General features: G+C 36.9%; 1 protein-coding gene across 1 annotated transcript in view; it reads left to right on the forward strand.

The window, feature by feature from the left end:
- Window positions 1-823: 823 nt before the first annotated feature.
- The window catches only part of LOC110113115 (putative leucine-rich repeat receptor-like serine/threonine-protein kinase At2g24130), a 22,375-nt gene continuing 1,505 nt past the window's right edge, over window positions 824-21,693 (forward strand). The window contains exons 1-5 of the mRNA XM_028697554.1: window positions 824-2,790; window positions 3,013-3,632; window positions 4,366-4,726; window positions 8,508-8,610; window positions 21,540-21,683. Coding sequence (XP_028553387.1) covers window positions 824-2,790; window positions 3,013-3,632; window positions 4,366-4,726; window positions 8,508-8,610; window positions 21,540-21,683 — 3,195 coding nt within the window. The remainder of the gene's footprint in view (window positions 2,791-3,012; window positions 3,633-4,365; window positions 4,727-8,507; window positions 8,611-21,539; window positions 21,684-21,693) is intronic.

The following is a 21,693-nucleotide window of genomic DNA, read 5'->3' on the forward strand; positions in this document are numbered from 1 at the left end:
TTATAGTTTCAAGCTTCAGAGTTTAGTGCTTATGGTATTAATATGAATCAATCATTATTTCGAGGATGCTAGTAGATGTAATATGATATATAAAGACATTATGACTTTATAGTTTTTTTATTTTTATATTTTATATTATGACTTTATAGTATATCTATAGATACCAGGATTTAGGGTTTATACTATGATCACCTCCTTCCTCTCTTTCATTTCATCACTCCTAAATAAATCAAATAAATAACATTATTAACATTCATAGATGATTAATGAGGATGAATTATCACTATGGGAAATTGCTACAACTTGAACACATAAGTTAAGTACGTAGAAGAAACTTGATAGTTGAGGGATCGTGAAGTTTCTATGATCAAAATATCGGCTTCATCTATTTATTTAATATTTAATTCTTTATTATGGGTATATAAAGTCAAATTTTTTTGATAAATATAATTTTTTAATTCATCAATAATCTAATTTAATCATGATACACTCAAATTTATATCTTGATAAAAAATATAATGATTTCAATGACATCATCAATTATCCAAATGTAATAATAAACTTATAAATATATTAGTGCAAAATACGCATGCATTCATCCTTCCACCAGCCGCAATCCTCCCCTCATTAGAATACAAAAAGCCAACGTAGACTCCACTCGCCGACGTATCTCATCTAAAAACCATAGCCGTTGAGCCAAATCCTCCCGCCAAATATAACGGCTATCGTCAACCCCAGTTAGGCAGCCCTTCACTTCCCCTGCACCGCCCCGTCTTAAATCCTATCGGCTATCGCTCCTCCAATACCTCCCTCCCTAACCTCCATGGCCGCCACCGCCCATCTCATCGCCATCTTTCTCCTAGCAACCATCCATCATTCCGCCGCCGACGACCGCTCTTCTCTCCTCTCTTTCCTCGCCGGCCTCGCTCCCCACAGCCGCCTCTCCCTCACAAACTGGAATGTTTCTCCCAATATCTGCAACTGGACAGGCATTTCTTGCCACCACCCACCGCCACTGCAACGCGTTGCACTGCTCGATCTCAGCGGCCGAAGCCTCCGCGGCAGAGTCTCCCCTGTTCTCTCCAACCTCTCCTCCCTCGAAGTCCTCGACCTCTCCGATAACTTCCTCACCGGCCCCATTCCCCCTGAGCTCGGCTCCCTCTCCGGCCTCAAGCAACTTAGCCTGTCCTCTAATCTCCTCTCCGGCACCATTCCATTCCAGCTTGGTTTTTTAAACCTTCTTGTTTATCTTGACCTCGGCGGCAACCAGCTAACAGGGCAAATCCCATCAACTCTGTTCTGCAACTACTCGAATGAAATGCACAAACTCTCCTTACAATACATAGATCTTTCAAACAACTCGCTCACCGGCGAGATTCCGTTTCCAAGTAACGATCTTTGCAGGCTCGACGACCTCCGCTACCTCCTCTTATGGTCTAACGATCTTTCCGGTTCGATTCCTCCGACGCTCTCCAACTCTTCTCAACTGGAATGGATCGACCTCGAGTCGAATAATCTCAGCGGCGGCCTGCCGCCGCATATCTTTAACAATATGCCTTATTTGCAGTTCCTTTACCTTTCATACAACAACCTTTCAACTGATGATCTCAATCCTTTCCTCACTTCATTGAGCAACTGCTCTCGATTACAAGAGCTGGAACTCGCCGGAAACGGTCTCAGCGGCGAGCTTCCGGCCTCCATCGGCGACCTCTCCGTCAACCTGTTACAGCTCCACCTCGAGGAGAATCAAATCACAGGAATAATCCATCCCAACATATCCAATCTCGTCAACCTCACATACTTAAACCTATCCAACAACGCATTCAACGGCTCAATACCCCCTGAAATTGGCCGCCTCCGTCGGCTGGAAAGATTCTACCTTTCAAACAATAGGCTAACCGGTAAAATCCCGTCGTCTTTCGGCCAAATTCGTCAGCTTGGCCTGTTAGATATATCAGGCAACGAACTCTCTGGCTCAATACCAGATTCCTTCGCAGATCTCCCACAGTTCCGGCGACTTCTTCTCAACGGTAACCGGCTCTCGGGCCAAATCCCACCTAGTATCGGCAATTGCATCAATCTAGAGATACTCGATCTGTCTTACAACCAACTAACCGGAAATATTCCTTCTGAAATCGCTGGATTACAGAGCTTGAAGCTATATCTAAACTTATCGAACAACAATTTACAGGGCCATTTGCCAATGGAGATGAGCAAGATGGACATGATCCTAGCATTGGATCTCTCTTGTAATAATCTATCAGGCATGATACCTCCACAGCTTGGAAGCTGCGTGGCATTGGAATACCTTAACTTATCCAAAAACAGCTTTGGCGGCAATCTTCCGAGCTCCATAGGAGCTCTGCCTTACTTAAAAGTTCTCGACTTGTCATCCAATCAGCTCCTTGGCGCCATGCCAGATTCTCTGAAAGCTTCTTCCACTCTCCAATTCCTCAACGTTTCTTTCAACAATTTCTCTGGCATTATTCCCGGCAAGGGAATCTTCACCTCCCTTACTGAAAGTTCCTTCTTTGGCAACCCGGGCCTCTGCGGCTACAATCTTGCTGGAATAACACACTGCAAATTACAACAGAGAGATCATCGGCTTGGAAAGCTGATTCGGATATTAGTATCTGTTATGGGGACTCTAAGTGTACTTGCGTCTTTGTTCTTTATTGCATGTCCAATGATGATGAAGAGATCAGGTAGGCCAAAGTGCCGGCTGCCCAGCTTTCGCCGGCCGGTGCTTGAGCACATAGACAGCACAGAAGACTTCACTTTTACCCACTGGTGAGCTAAAAAACCTGTCTGAAATTTCATTATATTTTTTCCGTCACTGCTTTTATTTTTTCAAAAATGATAAAATATCTTTTTTTATCTTGAATTAAATATTTATTTTTTCATAAATTATAATATTATTCCTTTACAAAATTTAAAATCTACGGTCCAAAATAACTAGAAATTTTTTTCTTAAAAATTTAAAGTTTGCTCATTTCCTTTGGTAAGCAGCAGCGACTACCCGCGTCTTTCCTACCAACAACTAGTAGAAGCCACCAACGGCTTCGCCGACACCAACCTCATCGGCTCCGGCCGCTTCGGCCGCGTCTACAAAGGCAATCTCCGCACCAGCACCAAAATCGCCGTCAAGGTGCTCGACCAAATGCCTGACTGCACCGCCACTCAACTCTCCGTCAGCTTCAAACGCGAATGCGAGGTTCTAAAACGAACCAAACACCGCAATCTCATCCGAATCGTCACCGCCTGCAGCCGACCCGACTTCAAAGCCCTCGTCCTTCCACTGATGCCCAACGGAAGCCTCGAGCGCTGGCTCTATCATACAAAGCGAGCGGAGCTGAGCTTGGAGTTGGTGGTGAGAGTGCTGAGCGATGTGGCCGAAGGGATGGCTTATTTGCACCATTACTCGCCGGTCAGAGTGGTGCACTGTGATCTGAAGCCGAGCAATGTGTTGTTGGATGGAGATATGACGGCTTTGGTGGCGGACTTTGGGATCGCGAGGTTGGTTAAAGGGGGAGGAGATGATGGTGGCGCGAGTGGAGATTTCGATCAGAGCTTGGGCTGTTGCATTTCGACCAGTGGGCTTCTGCATGGATCTGTTGGGTATATTGCGCCAGGTACGTATTTGACGAGAAATTATTATGAAGGAAATACTTACAAAATATTCAAAGAATACTTACAAAATATTTAGTTCTGAATATTTGCTTACTAAATATTTACAAATACTTAAAAAATACTTAGTAAATATGGGACAAAGCTGGACGATTCTCCCCATATGGACTCCACACGCATTGGTAGTTTAGTTTTAGAGGTTAACTATATAAATAGGATATTTTTAAATATTGTGCATATAAATCCTATTATTCATTATTTTTGTTGTAAGAATTTATGAATATAAAAAGGCAAAATGTCTTTTTTGTTTTCATTAAATATCTTCTATTTGTGAAAAAAAGTTAGGTAATTGTATTTTTTTTTTCAAGTTCTTCTTTTGGAATAAGATGAGATAAATTGTTTTTAAATATTTATTAATTAAGACCTTAAAACTAAGAATTGTTATCAAATATAAATAAAATTTTGAATAAATGATACATATTTTGTTTTTTTTTTCAATATTTGAATTATGTAATATTGTTAAAAAATAATTTTATGAGAGAGTTCATATATATCCATGTATAAATAAATATGAGATGAAAATCCTATAAGAAATTAATTCCTAATAGAAGCTAATATGTATTGCAACTTTATGTTATAAGTATATTATTTTGAAGGGTTTGAAGCTTTTTTCATAGTTAAAAGTTTCTATTTATGTACAACTAACATAAAATATGCATATATTTTTTATCTATGCAGAATATGGATTGGGAGGCCATCCATCCACACAAGGAGATGTTTATAGCTTCGGGGTCTTGCTCCTTGAAATTATCACCGGAAAACGACCAACTGATATAGTTTTTCACGAAGGTCTCACCCTCCATGAATGGGTCAAAAATCACTACCATAACAATATTGATTCCATAATCCCGCAAGAACTAACCCTAAACTTACCCTCCGTAGCTCAGCACGATCCCTTCTACTACAAGAAGCTAAAGAGAGATTTGATCTCCGAGCTCATTGAGCTTGGGCTCGTGTGCACCCAGTACTCTCCCTCGATGCGGCCGACCATGATCGATGTTGCCCATGAGATGGCAATTTTGAAGCAGGATATTTCAAGGCTGGCTGTCGAGTCTTCACCAATATTGTCAAATTCTTCTTTTGAGGCTCTAAGCGATCACGAATGAAGACGTGTCAATGAATAATAAATTAAGAATAGTTTATTTATGATGGTAGGAAAAGCATGCGCTTGTATAGTTGATAGCTAGCTAGCTTGCATTTGGTAGATAATTTTATAATTCGCCATTTGATTATTGGTGTTTGTCGTGTTGCATTCTTTTTCATTTTCAATTAGTTAATGGAGAGATCACTTTGGTTGATTCATCGTTGGTTAATGGATGTTCTCTTCTACATTTTGATCACTTAATTAAGCACGCAGATTAGTTTGGTAATCACTCATTTAGGATTTAATTAAAAAATATTTGACTGATAATGGTTATAATTAAGTAAATAGATTTATGTTTAACAGATGTTTACTTTTTTAAAGTAAACTTTTCTTGATGAGATGGTTTGATGCCAAAATTAATTAAAAAAATGCTAATTACTTGTAATTATCACTACTAAAAAATCGGATTTTTCGCAATACATGTTAGTAGCAGATTTAAAACCGCTGCCCAAACACATTTTTTGCATCGATTTAACCCAAAACAAGCTGCATCGGTTTTAACCGGTGTTATTTTGCGCCGGTTTGAACCGGGCAAATAACACCGGTTTCAACCCACGAAAAGCCCCGCGCGCCATTAAAACATATCGAGAATCCCAACTTTATCGTCATTTGCTGTCAACTCAAATGTGTTTGGTTGGTTAATTAAATCTTATTTAGTGGATTAATAGAAATGTTCATTTCCACACTCAAATAAATGTATTTTTGAAGAAAATCTCTAAATTTTCAAAGAAAAAAAAAACATGCTTACGGCCTAATATATTAATAAATTGATGCTCATTAACCTGAAAGCTTAAGCGTCTTTGTGAGGATCAATCACTGTTGTGTCTATAGTTTCGTTTGTGATAGATTATTTACTGCTTTATAAAGTTGTTGTAGAGAAATTAACTTTTAAAGTTATTGTAGAAAGTAGCTTTTTAGTATTTTTTTTAAGTAGTGAAAAATAGCGACCAAACAGAAATTATGATTTCGGTGAGAAAAACAAAACAATAAGAAAATTGTCCCAAATGTAGCATATGCTAATATGCTTTTTAGTTATTCAATGTGGGTCTAAATTTAATATTTTAGATAAGATCAGTAATCTCTTATGGTCATTAATTAGTTCTTTTGAAATGAGAGTTTCTCTACAGAAAAATTTGCTATTACCGTCGGACTTTATGGCGGCAAAATATACGTTAGAAAAAGCGGCAGGTGTACTGGCGGAAAATACACCGGTACTTTTACGGCGGTATTTCTGGCGGAATTGTCGCATTTAACTTACCGGCGTAGATACCGCCGGTTATGTCGTCGGTATAAAAATCATTCGGGCAAAACTTTCGTCGGTAATAACCAACGAATCACCGACGTAAATTGTGCCGGCTTATTTAAACTCGACAATTTTTTCAATATTATTAAGAGTTATGTAGCTAAGACCGCTCAGCCACGTTGATCCATTGTGAAACACTAACGGAAATGTGCCTTATTGTATCCCCCAATCCATGATAAAATTGATCACAATGATCATCTTATGATGGGATTATGTATCACAAAATTGTCAATTGAAATGTTTGTTGCAAATTTAATAGAGTTATATATAAATGGCATAAACAACTTAATCTATATCAAAGCTTTAGATTTGATACTACTTGTGAGGGAGTGCGAAATGAAAGGAGAACAAAGTTGGTGGATCCATATATGTGTGCAACAAAAGTGCTTTGAAGATATATCATGTGTTAGGTGCATATGTCATAGTCATCAAGGCTTTGTATGCATGGTTATTAAGTGCTCAACCTTTTTTATGGCTTTGGAATTTTAAGGGGCTTAGATGGGAGAGGAGAATTAGTGGAAGAGATTCATAAAATATTATCACATCATTGAGTAAAAGGGTGAGTTTATAAGATTCTTTTTATTTTTCTTTTCTTTTTGTAACAAATTCTATAACTTCAAAATAAAATTTAATTTTTTGCATCTTTAAACTACTATAAATAGGAGAATGAAGAAAGGTAAGATGAGTGTTAATGTGGTTCATCAATTTTATGCGATCAAGTATGCATTTTTGTGATTTTTTTTATTCAAAGAACATTTAATTGAATTAAAAAATGTAGAAATTATAAACATAGCTGGTTCAATGAGATGTATCAAATTAATCACTCATAATAATAATAAAACACTTATTGAGGCTATTTAAGTTGCCAAATGTTATCAAAGTCTGTATGTTTATTGTAAAAATCAACATCTTGATGAGAAGAAATCTAGAGTTGAAGGTCACATTATCAAGTTTGTCTAAAAAATCAAGGGTCAAAAACTAAGTTAGTGTGAGCAAATCTACCCCAAGCTCCCAACTTCTATGTTTGGAAGACATATATACTTTAGAGACATTAAAAATAGGCATAATCAACCGTGAAATGGACCATGCCATCCTAAGATCTTAGGGTCTAATGTTCTAAAAACTCCATCTAGGGTGGCATGACAACTCATATTATAATAGAGGGTTTACTAAAGGTAATAAGGATATTAGGTAACTTAAGATCAACTAAGAGTAGTTAGGGTGGGTTATTAAACCAGTTATATCAACTTGAATAAACTAAGATAAACTCTTAAATAACCTCATCCTAACTAGGGTAGTTTAGAGTATGAAGGTACATAAGATCCACTAGAGAACCTACTTTCACTTGAAGGTTCTAAAGTCTAGCCATTAGTCTACTTACAATTCAAGAGAAATTAAGTCAAGGGCCACTAGACTACATATAATCAGTTAAGGAAAGATTATGATCTAACATGGATAATTATTATGCTAAATCTTAGACATCTAAGGTAACACAGGGAAAGCCACAAGCTAGCCTAGAGTCAGTTAAAACATACTAAGGAAAAGCTACTAGACCACATAATCTCAGTTAAGATAAGTTAGAGATAATGTCAAAATGGAAGTCAAAATGGTTTATTGTTTTGAAAGTAAAATGAATGTATTTTAATAACCATGATGAAAATAAACGAAAAGTTGAATGTTACTCTTAGAAGAAATGGAGAAAAGAGAAATAAAGGAAAATTAGGCACAAAAATTTAATGACCAAAAGAAAATATGAAAACTAATCACAATTAATTTCTCACTAAGAAGGTACACTGTTATGCAAAAAGTTTGCAAAAGATCTTATGAAATATAAGCTCTTCTTATGCAAATTTTTCTTGACTTTGCCACACCATTATCAACTATGGTTCTATGAAATAAGCTTGAACATCTAATGAGACGTCATGATCTAATATGATATTCTCATATATAGACTGTTGGCATTTCTGATATATTAATACAATGAATGTAAGAGGGTTACTCAGAAAAGTCCAATAATTAGGAATAGGAATTCATTATGGGTTGGATAGAGATGGAGATGGGGAGGAGGGAACAAACTCCAAAGGGTCTTTCTAGTTGCACTGAATTGCACCATCAATTTTTAGATGTGGAGTGATTAGCCTTCTAACTAATTTGACCAATTCTCCCTTTTTGAATATTAAAAGTTTCACTTATTAACATTGAGAAATACATTATGTTAAAGAGTATGGAATATATCCAATATTATATTTAGTTTGATTGAATTTAATTAACCACTTTCTAATGGGGTTGTCAAAATTTCTTCATTTGAGAATTTTTATTTTGATAGGGTGTGATGGTTAATCAAAGTTTCTGTCATGCCTCATTTTGACCCCCCCCCCCCCCTTCCCTAATCAACCTGAGGTGTAATAAAGATGGATTATCTGAACATATACATTTCTCACTAACACCCATCATGAACTATGTTTATCAAGATAAAGTAATTAGAAAATTAATATGTATAAACTTTCTTAACACAATCATACTCCAACCATATGTTTTACGTCATGATCATATGTTAGAAAGCATGCACAAACCTATCGAAGATGGATTCGATCGAAGGTGCAGATGAAGGCTTATGGGGTGGACCTTCTAATATATCTTAGTAAGAAGAATGACACCGATCAAAATCAGGTAGATCAATCATAATTCCTCCATCATCCGATAATCCTTGCCTAGCGTAATTCTAATGTCATCTTCTTTTGATTTCATCACTTAAAAGATATTGATGAAAAGGATGAATGTATTTTTCTCCTTCTTGATGTTCCTCCACTTCTCTTTACTCTAATCTTGGTAACCTTTGTTGCAGCTATTGATTTCTCTTTGAATTTCTTCAATCACCTCTTCTTGTATTGGCTTTTGTGTATTCCAGCTAGGCGACATCTTGCCAAAAAATTTATCAACGGTTGAAGATGTTATAGGAGGGAGTCTTGTCGTTGGTTACTATGCTAAGAACCATAAATTAGCTATTCTTGATGGCTTGAATAAGTGACATAAGTTTCTTTTGATTGTTTGGGAGAAGATCATCAACTACAGGGCATTCTTTAAAGGGATTATGCACGGTTTTAGCTTGTTGGAATGGGGTTGGTATTGAGCATGTGGGGAGGGAAAGCGGAACAAGCCAGTCTTCACGAGGACTAAAGTTAGGGAAGGTTCAGGACAGCAGGGTGTCAATTTATCTTTTGTTAAGTGACATAAGTTTCTTTTAATCTTGGTAATCTAGTTACTCTGGTGAGCAGCAACTTTATCTTTTGTTTATTTTAAAAATTATTGTAGAACTATTTTACGATCATCTCATCACCATCCCATATAGGGGTGTCAATTTCGGGTCACGGGTCGGGTTCGGCCGGGTTCGGGTCGAACCCGAAATTGACTCGGCACTATTCGGGTCAACTCGAACCCGACCCATTTTTACAAACGGGTCAGTTTTCCTGACCCGAACCAGACCCGCTTCAGGTCCGGGTCAACCCAACACGACCCGAATGACCCGTTTCTAACAAAAAAATGGCTAATTTTCGGGTCAAAAATGGGCCAATCTCCTCTTTTCGGGTCAAAATCGGGTCAATCTAGGGTTACCGGGTCAAAATCGGGTTTTCGGGTCAAAATCGGGTCACTTTCGGGTCAAAGGGTTAACCCAAACCCGACCCGATTTTTTAAACGGGTCGAAATGCTGAACCCGAACCCGACCCGTTTCGGGTTCGGGTTGACCCTAACCCGAAATTTTCAGATCGGGTTCGAGTATGGTTTTCGGGTCGTGTCAAATATTGACACCCCTAATCCCATATCCATTTTCAAGCTCTCTCTCCATAAAATCCCATTCAAATCCTTCCTAAAACCTTTAGCCAAAATTATGCTAATTCTAACCTAGTTGTGTTTTAATCCTCATTTGATCCATCAAAACTCCTTGAAATTTAATGAACAATTTTAAGAATTATTCTTAAGACACTACTCCACCTCTAAGCGTTTTCAAGTCCTAGAATGCCTGAAGCCTGAAAAGTCTAAACCCTATGTGTCAAAATTCATCTAGAATTTTAACACCTAAGCATATCACCTTCAAATTGTATGGAACTTGAAAACCTCTTCATCACAACCCTTTCCAAGACTTACATATCATCACTAACACATTTTAAAACCCTCCCCACATTATTATCATGCATTGTCATCGTTGTTGCAACCACAACTAATATTATTGTTGCTAACCACCTTGACTGCCACTAGCCATCGTTGATCTTCAGCACAACTGCATCATCACCAACTCCATCGAGCTTTACATTGAATTTATTTTACTTTGAATAAAACACAAAAATATAATCTCATGTATTTATTTTATGCTAAAATAAACAATATTAAAATATTTCAAATATAATATATTTATTTTATAATGTATTCTTTTTATTTTGCATTCCTTTTCACAAACCAAATAACCCTTAAAAGAATTTTGGGTTTAGTCATTTTTTCTCAATAATGAATAATGTAATTAAGATAAAAAAATGGATAAAAATGTTTTTAGTCACTATTTTTTATATTTATTATTACTCCTTAAGAATGTGATTTTGATTATGTGGATAAAAATATTTGTGACAACAAAAACTAATTAGATGCGACCTAGGTTGCCATTATACTTCCTTTTTTAGATGAGATTAGAGTTTCATTTGGGATAGCTTTTTATTGCTTTCTACAACCAATTTTTAGTACAAAATTTTATTAAAATCAGGGAAAAAATAGTAGTAAAAACTGTCCCAACCGAAACTTAGAAGGAATGGGAGAGTATTTTGCATATAGTCAGAGCTCAAGGGTAGCTGAGTGTATCCCAGAAAACTTTGATTAGGCGTATAGTATTCAATATCATCATCTATTCCCATTTCATAGAAAACTCTTCATCTCTATGAGTGTATTTAATGCACTGATGTAATGTATAAGATGCCATCTCGCATTTGTTTAGCGAAGGACATTCGAGTAAAGTACAAAAGGGTGTGTTACCATAAATAACACAAACTTTGGCTTATGCTTCAAGCTCACTAAATTGTAAAGGAAATGATAAAGCCAATAGTCTTTTTGCCCTTTGCATTGAAGGGTGTAAAATCAATCTATATGAACATAGCTTTTTTGTACTCGAACATTGAAGCTCAAGGCTTCGTTCGGGATGGCTTTTTAATTGCTTCTTAAAATCAAGTTTTAATAAAAACATTTTGATTTGTATATTAAAATTTTTTTATAAGAAGCAATAAAAAAGTCATCCCAACCGAAGCCTAAGTGTTTAAGCTATCACAACATTGATAGGAGATCCAAGGTCTATCCAAATATGGTTCAAAATGTTATTATATATCAAGTCAGTAATATGAGAGCGTGGACTATGATCTGCTATTATAAATAGCAAATCATCATCGGTAAGAAAAGTGACTATAAGAAAGCAAAAATTATTAGGTGCGGAGTGCGCACCGTCAACACAAGTAGGGGTGTCAATTTCGGGTCACGGGTCGGGTTGGGGTCGAACCCGGAACAGACCCGGGTTCAAACGGGTCGACCCTAACCCGACCCGAGTAGGAAAACGGGTCGGAAATCCGAACCCGAACCCGACCCGGCGGGTTTCCGGGTTGACCCAACCCGACACGGACCGCGGGTGCGCGCCGGCGAGCGGGAGCGAGCGGGCTCGGGTGCGCGTCGACGAGCGGGTCGGGGGCGAGCGGGCACGCGAACCGCAATCAGGGCCGGCCTCGTTACGCGCTACGGATCGGCATGGTCAGCCGGGGCAGGGTCCGCGGGCAAGCAGGGCCAGAAGTCGCGGGCAGGTCTGGTTCAATACCGGGTTTGGCGGGTTGACGCGGCGGGTTGCCGGGCCAACCCAAAACCGACCCGGTTTTTTCAAACGGGTCGAATTCATTAACCGAACCCGACCCGACTTTTCAAAGCGGGTTCGGGGTTCGGCGTCAAGTTTTCGTGTCGGGTCAAATATTGACACCCTAAACGTGACAAGATTGGGTACCAGCGGTACTCAGTGTACCCGAGTACAGGTACCGCTAGGTACATGCTTGTGCGGGAGGTTCTATCCCGTCCACACTCTCGCACATAATTAATCTCTTTGTAAGAAAGGGGTGCACCGCTTCTGGATTAGTGGTCATTTTAGTCATCATCATTCCTTGAGATGATGAAGCCATTGTGGTTCAAATTTTATTATTGGTTCACAAGTGGAGAATATTGGAGTTATTGTTGGGGGTTAGTGTGATAAAATCAAAGAAGAACACCAACAACTTCTTAAAATTGGTGAGTGTCCTGTAATAGAAATAACTTTAAAAAGAAAGTATTCTCTATTAAAAATTGATCAGAGTGTTGAATCAACAATTCGACAAGTTTTGTCGGTTAAATAAAAAAAGCATAAAACAGAGAATCCAAACAGAGACAAAGTAAGCACTGCTGGAGGTAAAAAAAGAGTATAGTTCAAGACCTTTGATATAGAAAAAGTGTCAAACTGGGTTTTGACAGGTCTTGGATTCGGGTCCATCTGAGTTGACACCGGAATTCAAATGGGTTTTGACCACTAATATCCACTCCGGTTTTGCCACGGGTCAGGATTAGATACACAATGAGAAACCCGCAACCCATGTTGTAAGAATATTGGGTTTTACTCGACCCGACCGAAGGGTAGCAACACATCCGCATTATTGACTGCTATACGAGAGCATGTGCATCACAAATTCTGCTCTCTCCAATTAGCGACTAGTGAAAATTCGCTTCGGATCAAGACGATCTGAAAACGTTATAGTGTCTGTTATCTCTTCTCGGTTCTGTATATCATCTCTCTTCTCTAAGAACATAACAACCCAGATTCGACTGTAACGAGAAGAGATGAGACAACAAGAAGTAGGATATAACTCTCGCTAGCGCTAGATTTGAGGTGACTGTAGCCACTTCATCCGTCCCTGGCAATAGATGAATCTTGTGTATATTCATGTCCGGGACGCATCACAGGTATGAGGATGGCAAAAGTCAGAGAGCAAATGGCGTTTCACTGGGAGCACTCAATTAATTATTATTTATTTTATTTGAAAATTACAAGTTCCTGTAGATATTCACTATAACTTTTATCTCTTATCCGACGGGTCAAGCTCATCAAGATAATGTGAACAAAATAACGTCATTGATCGACGCAAGAATATACAACTCTAGTCACTGAGTGAGATACGTTTTAACACTGTTGTTATAAAAAGATATTAAGAGGGATGTGGCACCGTATTTTGGTTAAAATATCCAGTAGATTAGATGAAGGTCTCGATCCATTTTTGCCGCAGAGTCCATATTGTTTTATTAAGATAAATAATTATATGGATGGTCTAAACAAAAGTGGGATGGTACTATAATAAAAGTATTTAAAATATCAATTTAATAATAGCCCGACTGTATCTAGAGCCTGTATACGTCCGATCATGAATAGAACTTTTAAAGCTTTAAAATATTAAGTCCATTTTATGAAAGAGAGAGAAAATTCTAAATAACATCTAACAATATATCAGCCGAGGAGAGAAGCATAAGGTCGAGAGAGCAAATTGGAAAAGATTTGATTTTATTCAGTGACTATATATATTGTCAGGAACCGCCTAATATAAGAGATAGTCACATTTTCATAGTACTCGATACGAAATTGTTCGAGTATATATATATATGAGATAATTGCTCTGTATATATAAGATTAATATCGCAGGTATAGAGAGAATAGATATCTATTCATCATATTTACAGAACGGTTATGGCAATTTGACTTAGATTTATTCTTAGTATGTTGATATTTTATTCGTTTTATTGGTATAGGTTCAGTAATTATCGGTTGCCAGTTTAAATTTTCTGTCGCGATTGATGATAGTCTCCAGTTTTTTACGCAAAACGGATATTACTCTTTTGAAAGTTTTCAGCAGGTTTGTTACTCAAGAGTTGCATTAATTGAATTCTATTTTTCTTATTAAGCTAATTTTGAAACAGGATTGTATGGTGAATTTGATTCTCGATGCGATAAAATTTCCTTTTGTCTGAAATCAGTGCAATTTTTATGCAACTAGATATCATAAATATTAATAAATTGATGAGGAGCAATTTAGAAGTACAATATATACTGAAGACGCTTTACTTTTGTGCATCCAGAATGTAGTTGTGAATTCTTATTATTTGTAACTGTGAATCAATCTTAAGGTTGGAAATTTTCTTCGATAGACTCTATTTTAGGAATATTTTTGATGTTAATTTACTGTCGTATAACACGTTAAAATCCATAGAATATTATTATGTATTTATCACATTTTTCCCAGTTAAAGGCTCTTCTCACATCTTATAATTTTATTAAACTATATTGCTAACTACTTTAATATCACAAAAATTTAATAAAAGAATATTTAATTTAGGGATTACCTGTGGCTTATTGGATGTTGCTCTGGTCCGCTGATTTTATGCTGTAGTTATGTGTCACCTGTAATTCATAACCGTTTATAAGGGATACTCTTCATGAAAAATGGAATTAGTGAGGTGAGTTCTGTGTCAACTGCTTAAGGTAAGAGTGTTTTGATAGATTATAGAGTCGGGCATATGTGGAAGTAGCCTAGTAAGTAGATTTACAGATTTATGTGTTTCTTGAGAGATTTTTTTAATCTGAAATGAGCTCATAATTGAATATCTGATATTGTTTCTGTTTCGGATTCCCAGAATGAAAATATTCTGTTTCTATTTATAGTGCCTCTCATTACAGTATATATTTATTAAGCACAATTGTGTCTGTAGGTGTCTATTTTATACAATCTTGTTTGTATTGAAGTGTATGGTAGAGAACAGAAAAGTGAGGTCAATTAAAGGGCCAGATCCATAGAGATTCTGTCAGTATAAGTGTGAATATTTACAGGTCTAATTTTTAATTACAATACTATCGTGATACTCGGATTATATTTAATTTAGTTCAGGTCTATCTGTTTCCGGTAAGATATTTTGTGCATACTGAATCAGTATTCCGATTTAATAGTTCTGTTACATTTATTTGTATAAATATATTTCTGCCATTCGCAAAATAGATTCTTTATGATTAGTGTCTTTGTCCAAGCATATGCTGTCATACCTTGTAAATATTATGATTCTCTGGTTTCTTACTTTGTCGAGTATGGGCTTATAGTATGTAATGCTATTATTGAATTCATTCGCTCATGTTAATATTTTATTCGGTTTCTGTATGAGATTTGGCCATTGATAGTAGGTTGAAGTCTCATGGTTATTATTCTGGAAAATGATCTATTTATAGAATTTGAGGTGTTTGTGTCGCTATATGACAATTATATGACGCATCTGTTGAGCTTCTTTTCCACTGTTATATTTTCTGCTGATTGGTTTCTATGGTCTAGTCGTGGACAAGAGAGACGGAAGTCCTGATGAGAGTTAAAGTACTTCACCAGCGTCTAGAACCCTGATTGTTTAGAGTATAATTTATATATCTTTTATGATTTTTGTACAGATCACTAAATTATTGAACTTTTCTTTGCTTTGATATCATTTCTGTCATCGCTTTGATCATTCCGTACTCTATATGATCTAGTAGATGATTGTTTTTGAGGAATAAGTAAAAATATAGATGATGTTGGTTCCGCTGCATATTTTCGATTGATCCAATAGTTCCCATATTCTTGTGCTCGCTACCTGTTGAGTTGAGGAATAATTTTCGCAATTGAAGAATCAGTTATGGAAGCAGAAGTAGCCACAAATGCAGAAATCTCCACTAGGATACCAGTCTGATCTGTTGCTATCTGGGACCTCGCGATACCCGCATTTCTACAGTTCTATGAAGTGCGCGCATACGATCTAGCGAGGATCACTAGTTCCTGGTCGAACGTTACTGGGTTGCCATAGAAATAGTTACTTTGTTGAGTATCTAGTCAAGCATCTTAGTTCTGGGTTCTCTGGAACTTTAGTTATGAATGGTACAGAGAATCATGACGCTAATAGAATTGGGATAGTAGATTAATACTACATAAAGATCGAAGTCTGTATCTTGCGTGATATGATTCTTGATAGATCTTAGTATTGGTCTATCTTTATTATGTCTATTCTGATTTTGTAGATACTAGATAAGCTTTAATATCGTGTTCTAAGATTTTTTTGGATTTCTGTATGGATACTATTGCCAGACCCAGGACAGTAATTATCTCGTTATCCCTAGGGTTAAGAAGTCATCTCAGTAAGGAGTGCCAGCTTCAGTGTATCGTCAGTTAGCTTTTCACAAGACCGTAGTGGTGAAGAGTACAAGTTGCGCAGACTAGAACACGCAACCGGTGTTAGCTCAGTTTCTGCTTACAATACTTCTCGTTGCTCCAACTCTAGCAGTTAATGCACTTGGTATATTGAAGCAATTTGACTCAAGTATGAGCATTCCTGAAACTGAGCAAGTAAGCTTGCTAGCAACATGTAGGTATCAGTAATAGTCTTTGATGAAATTACCAGATCAGACATCCCATACTCTTTAGATTATATGTTTTGAGGCTGAATTACATTTTTTCCGTGAATTTTTGATGGAGCGGCGCTGTTCTTTCTGACTTGTTATTCACCCCTACACTAGTGACGATCTAGCGTTGAATGAGATGTATGGCTGAAAGATTCTCGGTCGTACTATATGAGTTTGAAGACTTTGTCTCAAGTATCAGAGACATACGATAATACCAATAGACAGTTGTCATCTGTTATTATTAGATTTTATTAAAACACGACAGGAAGTGCAATATCTTAGTTTTGGATCCTATTTTAATAGTTTATGTATCCCTGGAGACGTTTCTCTGAGTTAGACTATATTTTTGTATGGGAGAATTGTTTGTTGCATGTGGTCAGGTTAAGGCCAGTCTTTCATTCATATTTGGAATTTGTACATTAAACTAACGTTCTCGAATTATTCTGTTTGTTTGATTGTAAGAAGTTTCACGGCTTGATAGGTGATAATCTGAGTGATTATTATTTTAGGTGGTAGCTTAGTAGATGTCTTCTCTTATCATTATTCCTTATTCTCCTTGACCATTAAAGGTACATTAGAGGCGTCTAATGAAGAAGATGGTATGTATTTTGCATCCGGGTAGTACTGCAGAGTTAATGAGTTTGACACTAGAGGCTGGAGTGTCTATTCTACGTTCGAGCGAGCTAAGAATTATCGGCTCGAATTTAGTATTATATTTGTGTTACAGATATGGATTTGTAGTTCCTGGAATGAAGCTTGAGTTTAACCTAGTGTTCATATTCACCTCTTGATGATAAGACTAGGGCAGTTAATTTATTTTGAATTTGTCTTAAGATCGGTTTTGGCAGTAACATGGTTTATGTACTTATTTAACACCAAGTTCCAGAGATTGCTATTACACCAAAGAAAACTCAGGGGAATATGTCTAAGTTTTGTAGCCGTATCATGGACGTAGATATAGCATACTGGAGGATTGCTATTTGTGTTCACCCTATATGTTTCTTCCGCTAGTTGGTGCAGCGGTGTTATTGTGAATAAAAGGATGATAAATGTTATTGATAACAACAGAGTTAGAATCAAAATGTTACTATCAAGAATAAGATCCACTATCATCAGATTGATGTATCTATTTATATCACCTTGGTTAGGGTTCTTTCTATATTTTCAAAGGATTTGTTCTGTGTTAGGTACTTCAGGTGAGAGGGGAAGAAAGATTGTATGAATTGTTGGTATGTAAGATGTGCTTATGTTACTATTTTCGATACGTAACACTATGATGTTTTTTGAATATACAATTGCTATTTTTTGGTGTGCTAATTATACCATTTTTATCTTTAATTGATCTATTAATGAATCTAGTAGTATTTTTTTTTTCATATAGATAATTACTATATTAATTTTTATTGATTATTTTTTTATAATGATATTTTTGGTGTGTATTTAAATACCGTCGTATAACACTGACTTTTCTGAGCTTGATGTTGCTGATTGCGAGACATCGGTATCTTTTGACCTAGAGAATTAAGTATCTACTGAATAGGTGTTTACATTTGAGGAAAGCCTAGCGGTGGGAGGGCTGCAGTGCGAGAGCAAAGATATTTGGAGGCACGAAAGGCACTTCACGCGCCATAGTGGTAATAGCTGTTGAGGTCCTGGTTGTAACATGGAGAGGTGGTATAAAGATCTGTTTCTATTGATCAGGATAGACACATCTCGGAAGTGGTGGAAGATTGGGGTGGAGGATCTGTCTGGTTATTCTTATTTGCGATACCCAGAGTTCAGAACTGCACTGAAGATCAAATATGAGAGGTCTGTCAGGTGATGTTTACTAGCCACTCGTTGGTTGTTGCTGAGAGAATGAACGGATCTGTACATTGGAGGTATGGGTGACTCATTCATAAGTTTAAGGAGTTTTCTCATATTTTTCAGCACCTATGGATAAGACTTACTCAGAAGTACAATAGGCTTTTTATCTTGACACCTTGGCATCAGTGCGTGACGCATTTGGTATCTCGCGAAGTAGTTCGGAGTATGACTTAATAGATTTGAGCTTCTTGGGCCTTCCCAGATTTTGGAATCTTTCCTTCTATCAAACAGAAAGACATAGGCGGATTCATAGTATTGAGTGAGCTGGTTGAGGTTGAGGATATTGTTCTTGATATGTATACTATGGTTAGAGTTAGGGATTGTTTTACACTGCATCTATACAGACACTAATGTTAGAGAGGACTTACGAAATAACAGAACAGTATATCTTGAGATATGCATAGCTATATTCTGGGGCCTTTTTTTGTCGAGATGCTCTGTGTCCTCTTCTTGGTAAGATTCAGCGTTGAGGCAGTTATTTAATCAATGGATCTAGTTCGTGTTAATCCAAGATCGCTCTTCTCGAGTTAGAAGTATTGAAAGGTAACTTGTGTAGAACATCAATAAGAAATTGGTTGAGGGTCAAAGGAGGGTATGGAGTGAGTAGTCTAGGTATTTGGACGATCTATTGATACCACTACAGGAGAATCCAGCCACTAAATACGTGTACTGATGCCACCGAAGATAGAGTCGCCAGTAAGATTGCTTTGTTGCTCTGAGCAGCTCAGCTCTATCTCCAGTTTCAGCCACGGAGATAGTTTTTCACTAGCCTAGATTTGTTTCAGCAGATTAATGGCTCGTGTCTCTAAATGAATAATTCGTGACTTAACGGCTAATTTAGGCATTGGATTATGGACATGGGACAGATTTAACAATTTACTATTTGAATACCAGAAATATACGCAGACATGATCTTATATTTTGTATTCGTACTTTGGACTGCTCTACGCTCCACATTTTTCGTCGGACTGATGGAGATTTTTGGTTTTATGGACTCAATTGGAGTCATTTCAGCGGGGTGATATTTGATGCTTTCACAAGTTTGACTTTGTGAACATTCGCATTTCTACATGGTGCCTCTCGTGGTTTTATCATCATTTCACCGTGCTATAAACTATTGACGTGTTGTTCTGTGAAGTATAATAATGCATGATTTGTGCTCTCCCACTAGGTGATAGAAGCTTTTGGTTGTTATTTTATAGTCATGATTGAGTAGGAGGTATCTGGGAAGAGCAGTTAGAATAATTCATCTGATTATGGGATGTAGCTCATTTATTTAAGGGCTTATTATTATTTCTCAGCGTTAGGATGTGATTTTGGGCATGGATTGGCTGGTCTGTATGAGGCCCAAATAAGATATGAAGTGTCAGTTAGAAAGCAAAGTGAGTTTTGCTTATGGTTATTGCTTTTGGACATAGAAGTTCGTAAATTGGTAAGACCATATGCAGTATGGGGCAGTTGGACTTAGGTCCGGAGAATGTGTGTCACTCCATGTTCACTTATGTTAGATTTTACTACATATCGCTATTTGGACGCGATAGAGCAGAAGACTGCTGGAAAGTACATGGGGCAGGTGTTACCTCCAGTTTTTTTTTGGCTATGCACGTGACGAAGAATATGAAACACTAGGATGAGACAGTTCTATTACTGAGAATCTCCTCGATAGGATATGGGATGTTGTTATCATATTTCATATATAATCCTCAAGAGAGCATTTGGTTGGTATTTACCGTTATCTCTTGGAATAGTACGAGATGTTTCGAGTTATCTACACACTTAATGTAAAATTTCTTGTCCCGATTGTATTATCAGCTTTCCTCATAATTCAAACAGATACGCGATATCAGGATCGGCCCATACCAACAGTACAGATTATATAGATAACTATATCTGAAGACTTGCAACTTTCATCATTCGTAAGTGAGTTTGTTCGATTGTAGGAAGGAGTTTAGTCCGTCCTTCAGATCATCCCATTACCTGCTGATATATCTCCACTTCTATGCTGGAGCACGACAATTTCAACAGTCTGAATTAATGCTCACTATTGATATAGAAAGAAGAGGACGGGACACTTCAGCTATTGCTCAGGTGTAGGCACGTCTAGAAATAGAACGATGACATGAATTACATAGTCACAATATATAAAACAGACTAGTCAGATCTGGTATTCTAGCTCGGATAGAGAATCTTAGTAAAGCTTCTTGTTTTGATTCCACTTTCAGAAGTTCTTCGATATTTGTATAAAGACTTGCACTCATATATGAGATTCCAATTGCAATATTCATTAAATTCATAGTATTGATGATATATAGCTCAAAGAGATTTACATATTAGAATGTTGGTGCAGCATTCAAATGCTTTTCAGTGGAATCCACATCACGGTGAATCAGTACAGCATCATTCAGATGACAGATAGTTGCAAACTTTATATTACGTAAATTAAAATTAACTATTAGAAGTGACATTATGTTTAGAAATTGAAACTCCAAATCGGCACTAACGAAGTTTTCTTGTGTCATTACGTTTTTTGGGGTACAAATCTCTATTGTCAGTCCTTGCAGATGTCTATCATGGTAATATCTGATGACACAACACGTACTTTGATGTATTAGTGTCTCACTAAAAAGAGTAGTTTCTAGAATTGCAGTAGCTCTCCTTTGAGTCTCGTCATAATTCTTCTCATCGGAGACGATGATGTCTGAGTATTATATCTAAATCATCTTCGTACATATTACTGCTTTCTTGAGAGATTGAATCTAATTCCATTCAAACTGATTCACCAGAAATTCTAAATTAAGAGTAATTCTAGAATATTATTATTAATGATCCTCAAAATTAATATAATAGAAAATTATATCAAAAAATAATTAAAAATAATATTTTATGCAGATATCATATATTGTAGTATATATGGTGATATATTGTCAAGACTTATGAGGCGAAGCATCAGCTGTAAACATTGACACTACACGTTCTATTCAAGTGGTGAATTTCTGGCTGAAGAGTATTTTCCATTTTCTGCGGCACTAAATTACATGTAGCGATGCAGATCAAGCAAAAAAGTATTAAGAGGCAATGTTCGTGATGTAGATAGAAGAGAAAAGAAAACCCTAGTTGACACTATCCTTCTACCAGAGATTCAGGCGGTTGCTGATTGGCCCAAGGCCGAGCTACGGTATTTTGAGGTAACGTAGT

This window comes from Dendrobium catenatum, unplaced genomic scaffold (assembly GCF_001605985.2).
Source record: "Dendrobium catenatum unplaced genomic scaffold, ASM160598v2 fragScaff_scaffold_972, whole genome shotgun sequence".
In the NCBI taxonomy this organism is placed as follows: Eukaryota; Viridiplantae; Streptophyta; class Magnoliopsida; order Asparagales; family Orchidaceae; genus Dendrobium; species Dendrobium catenatum.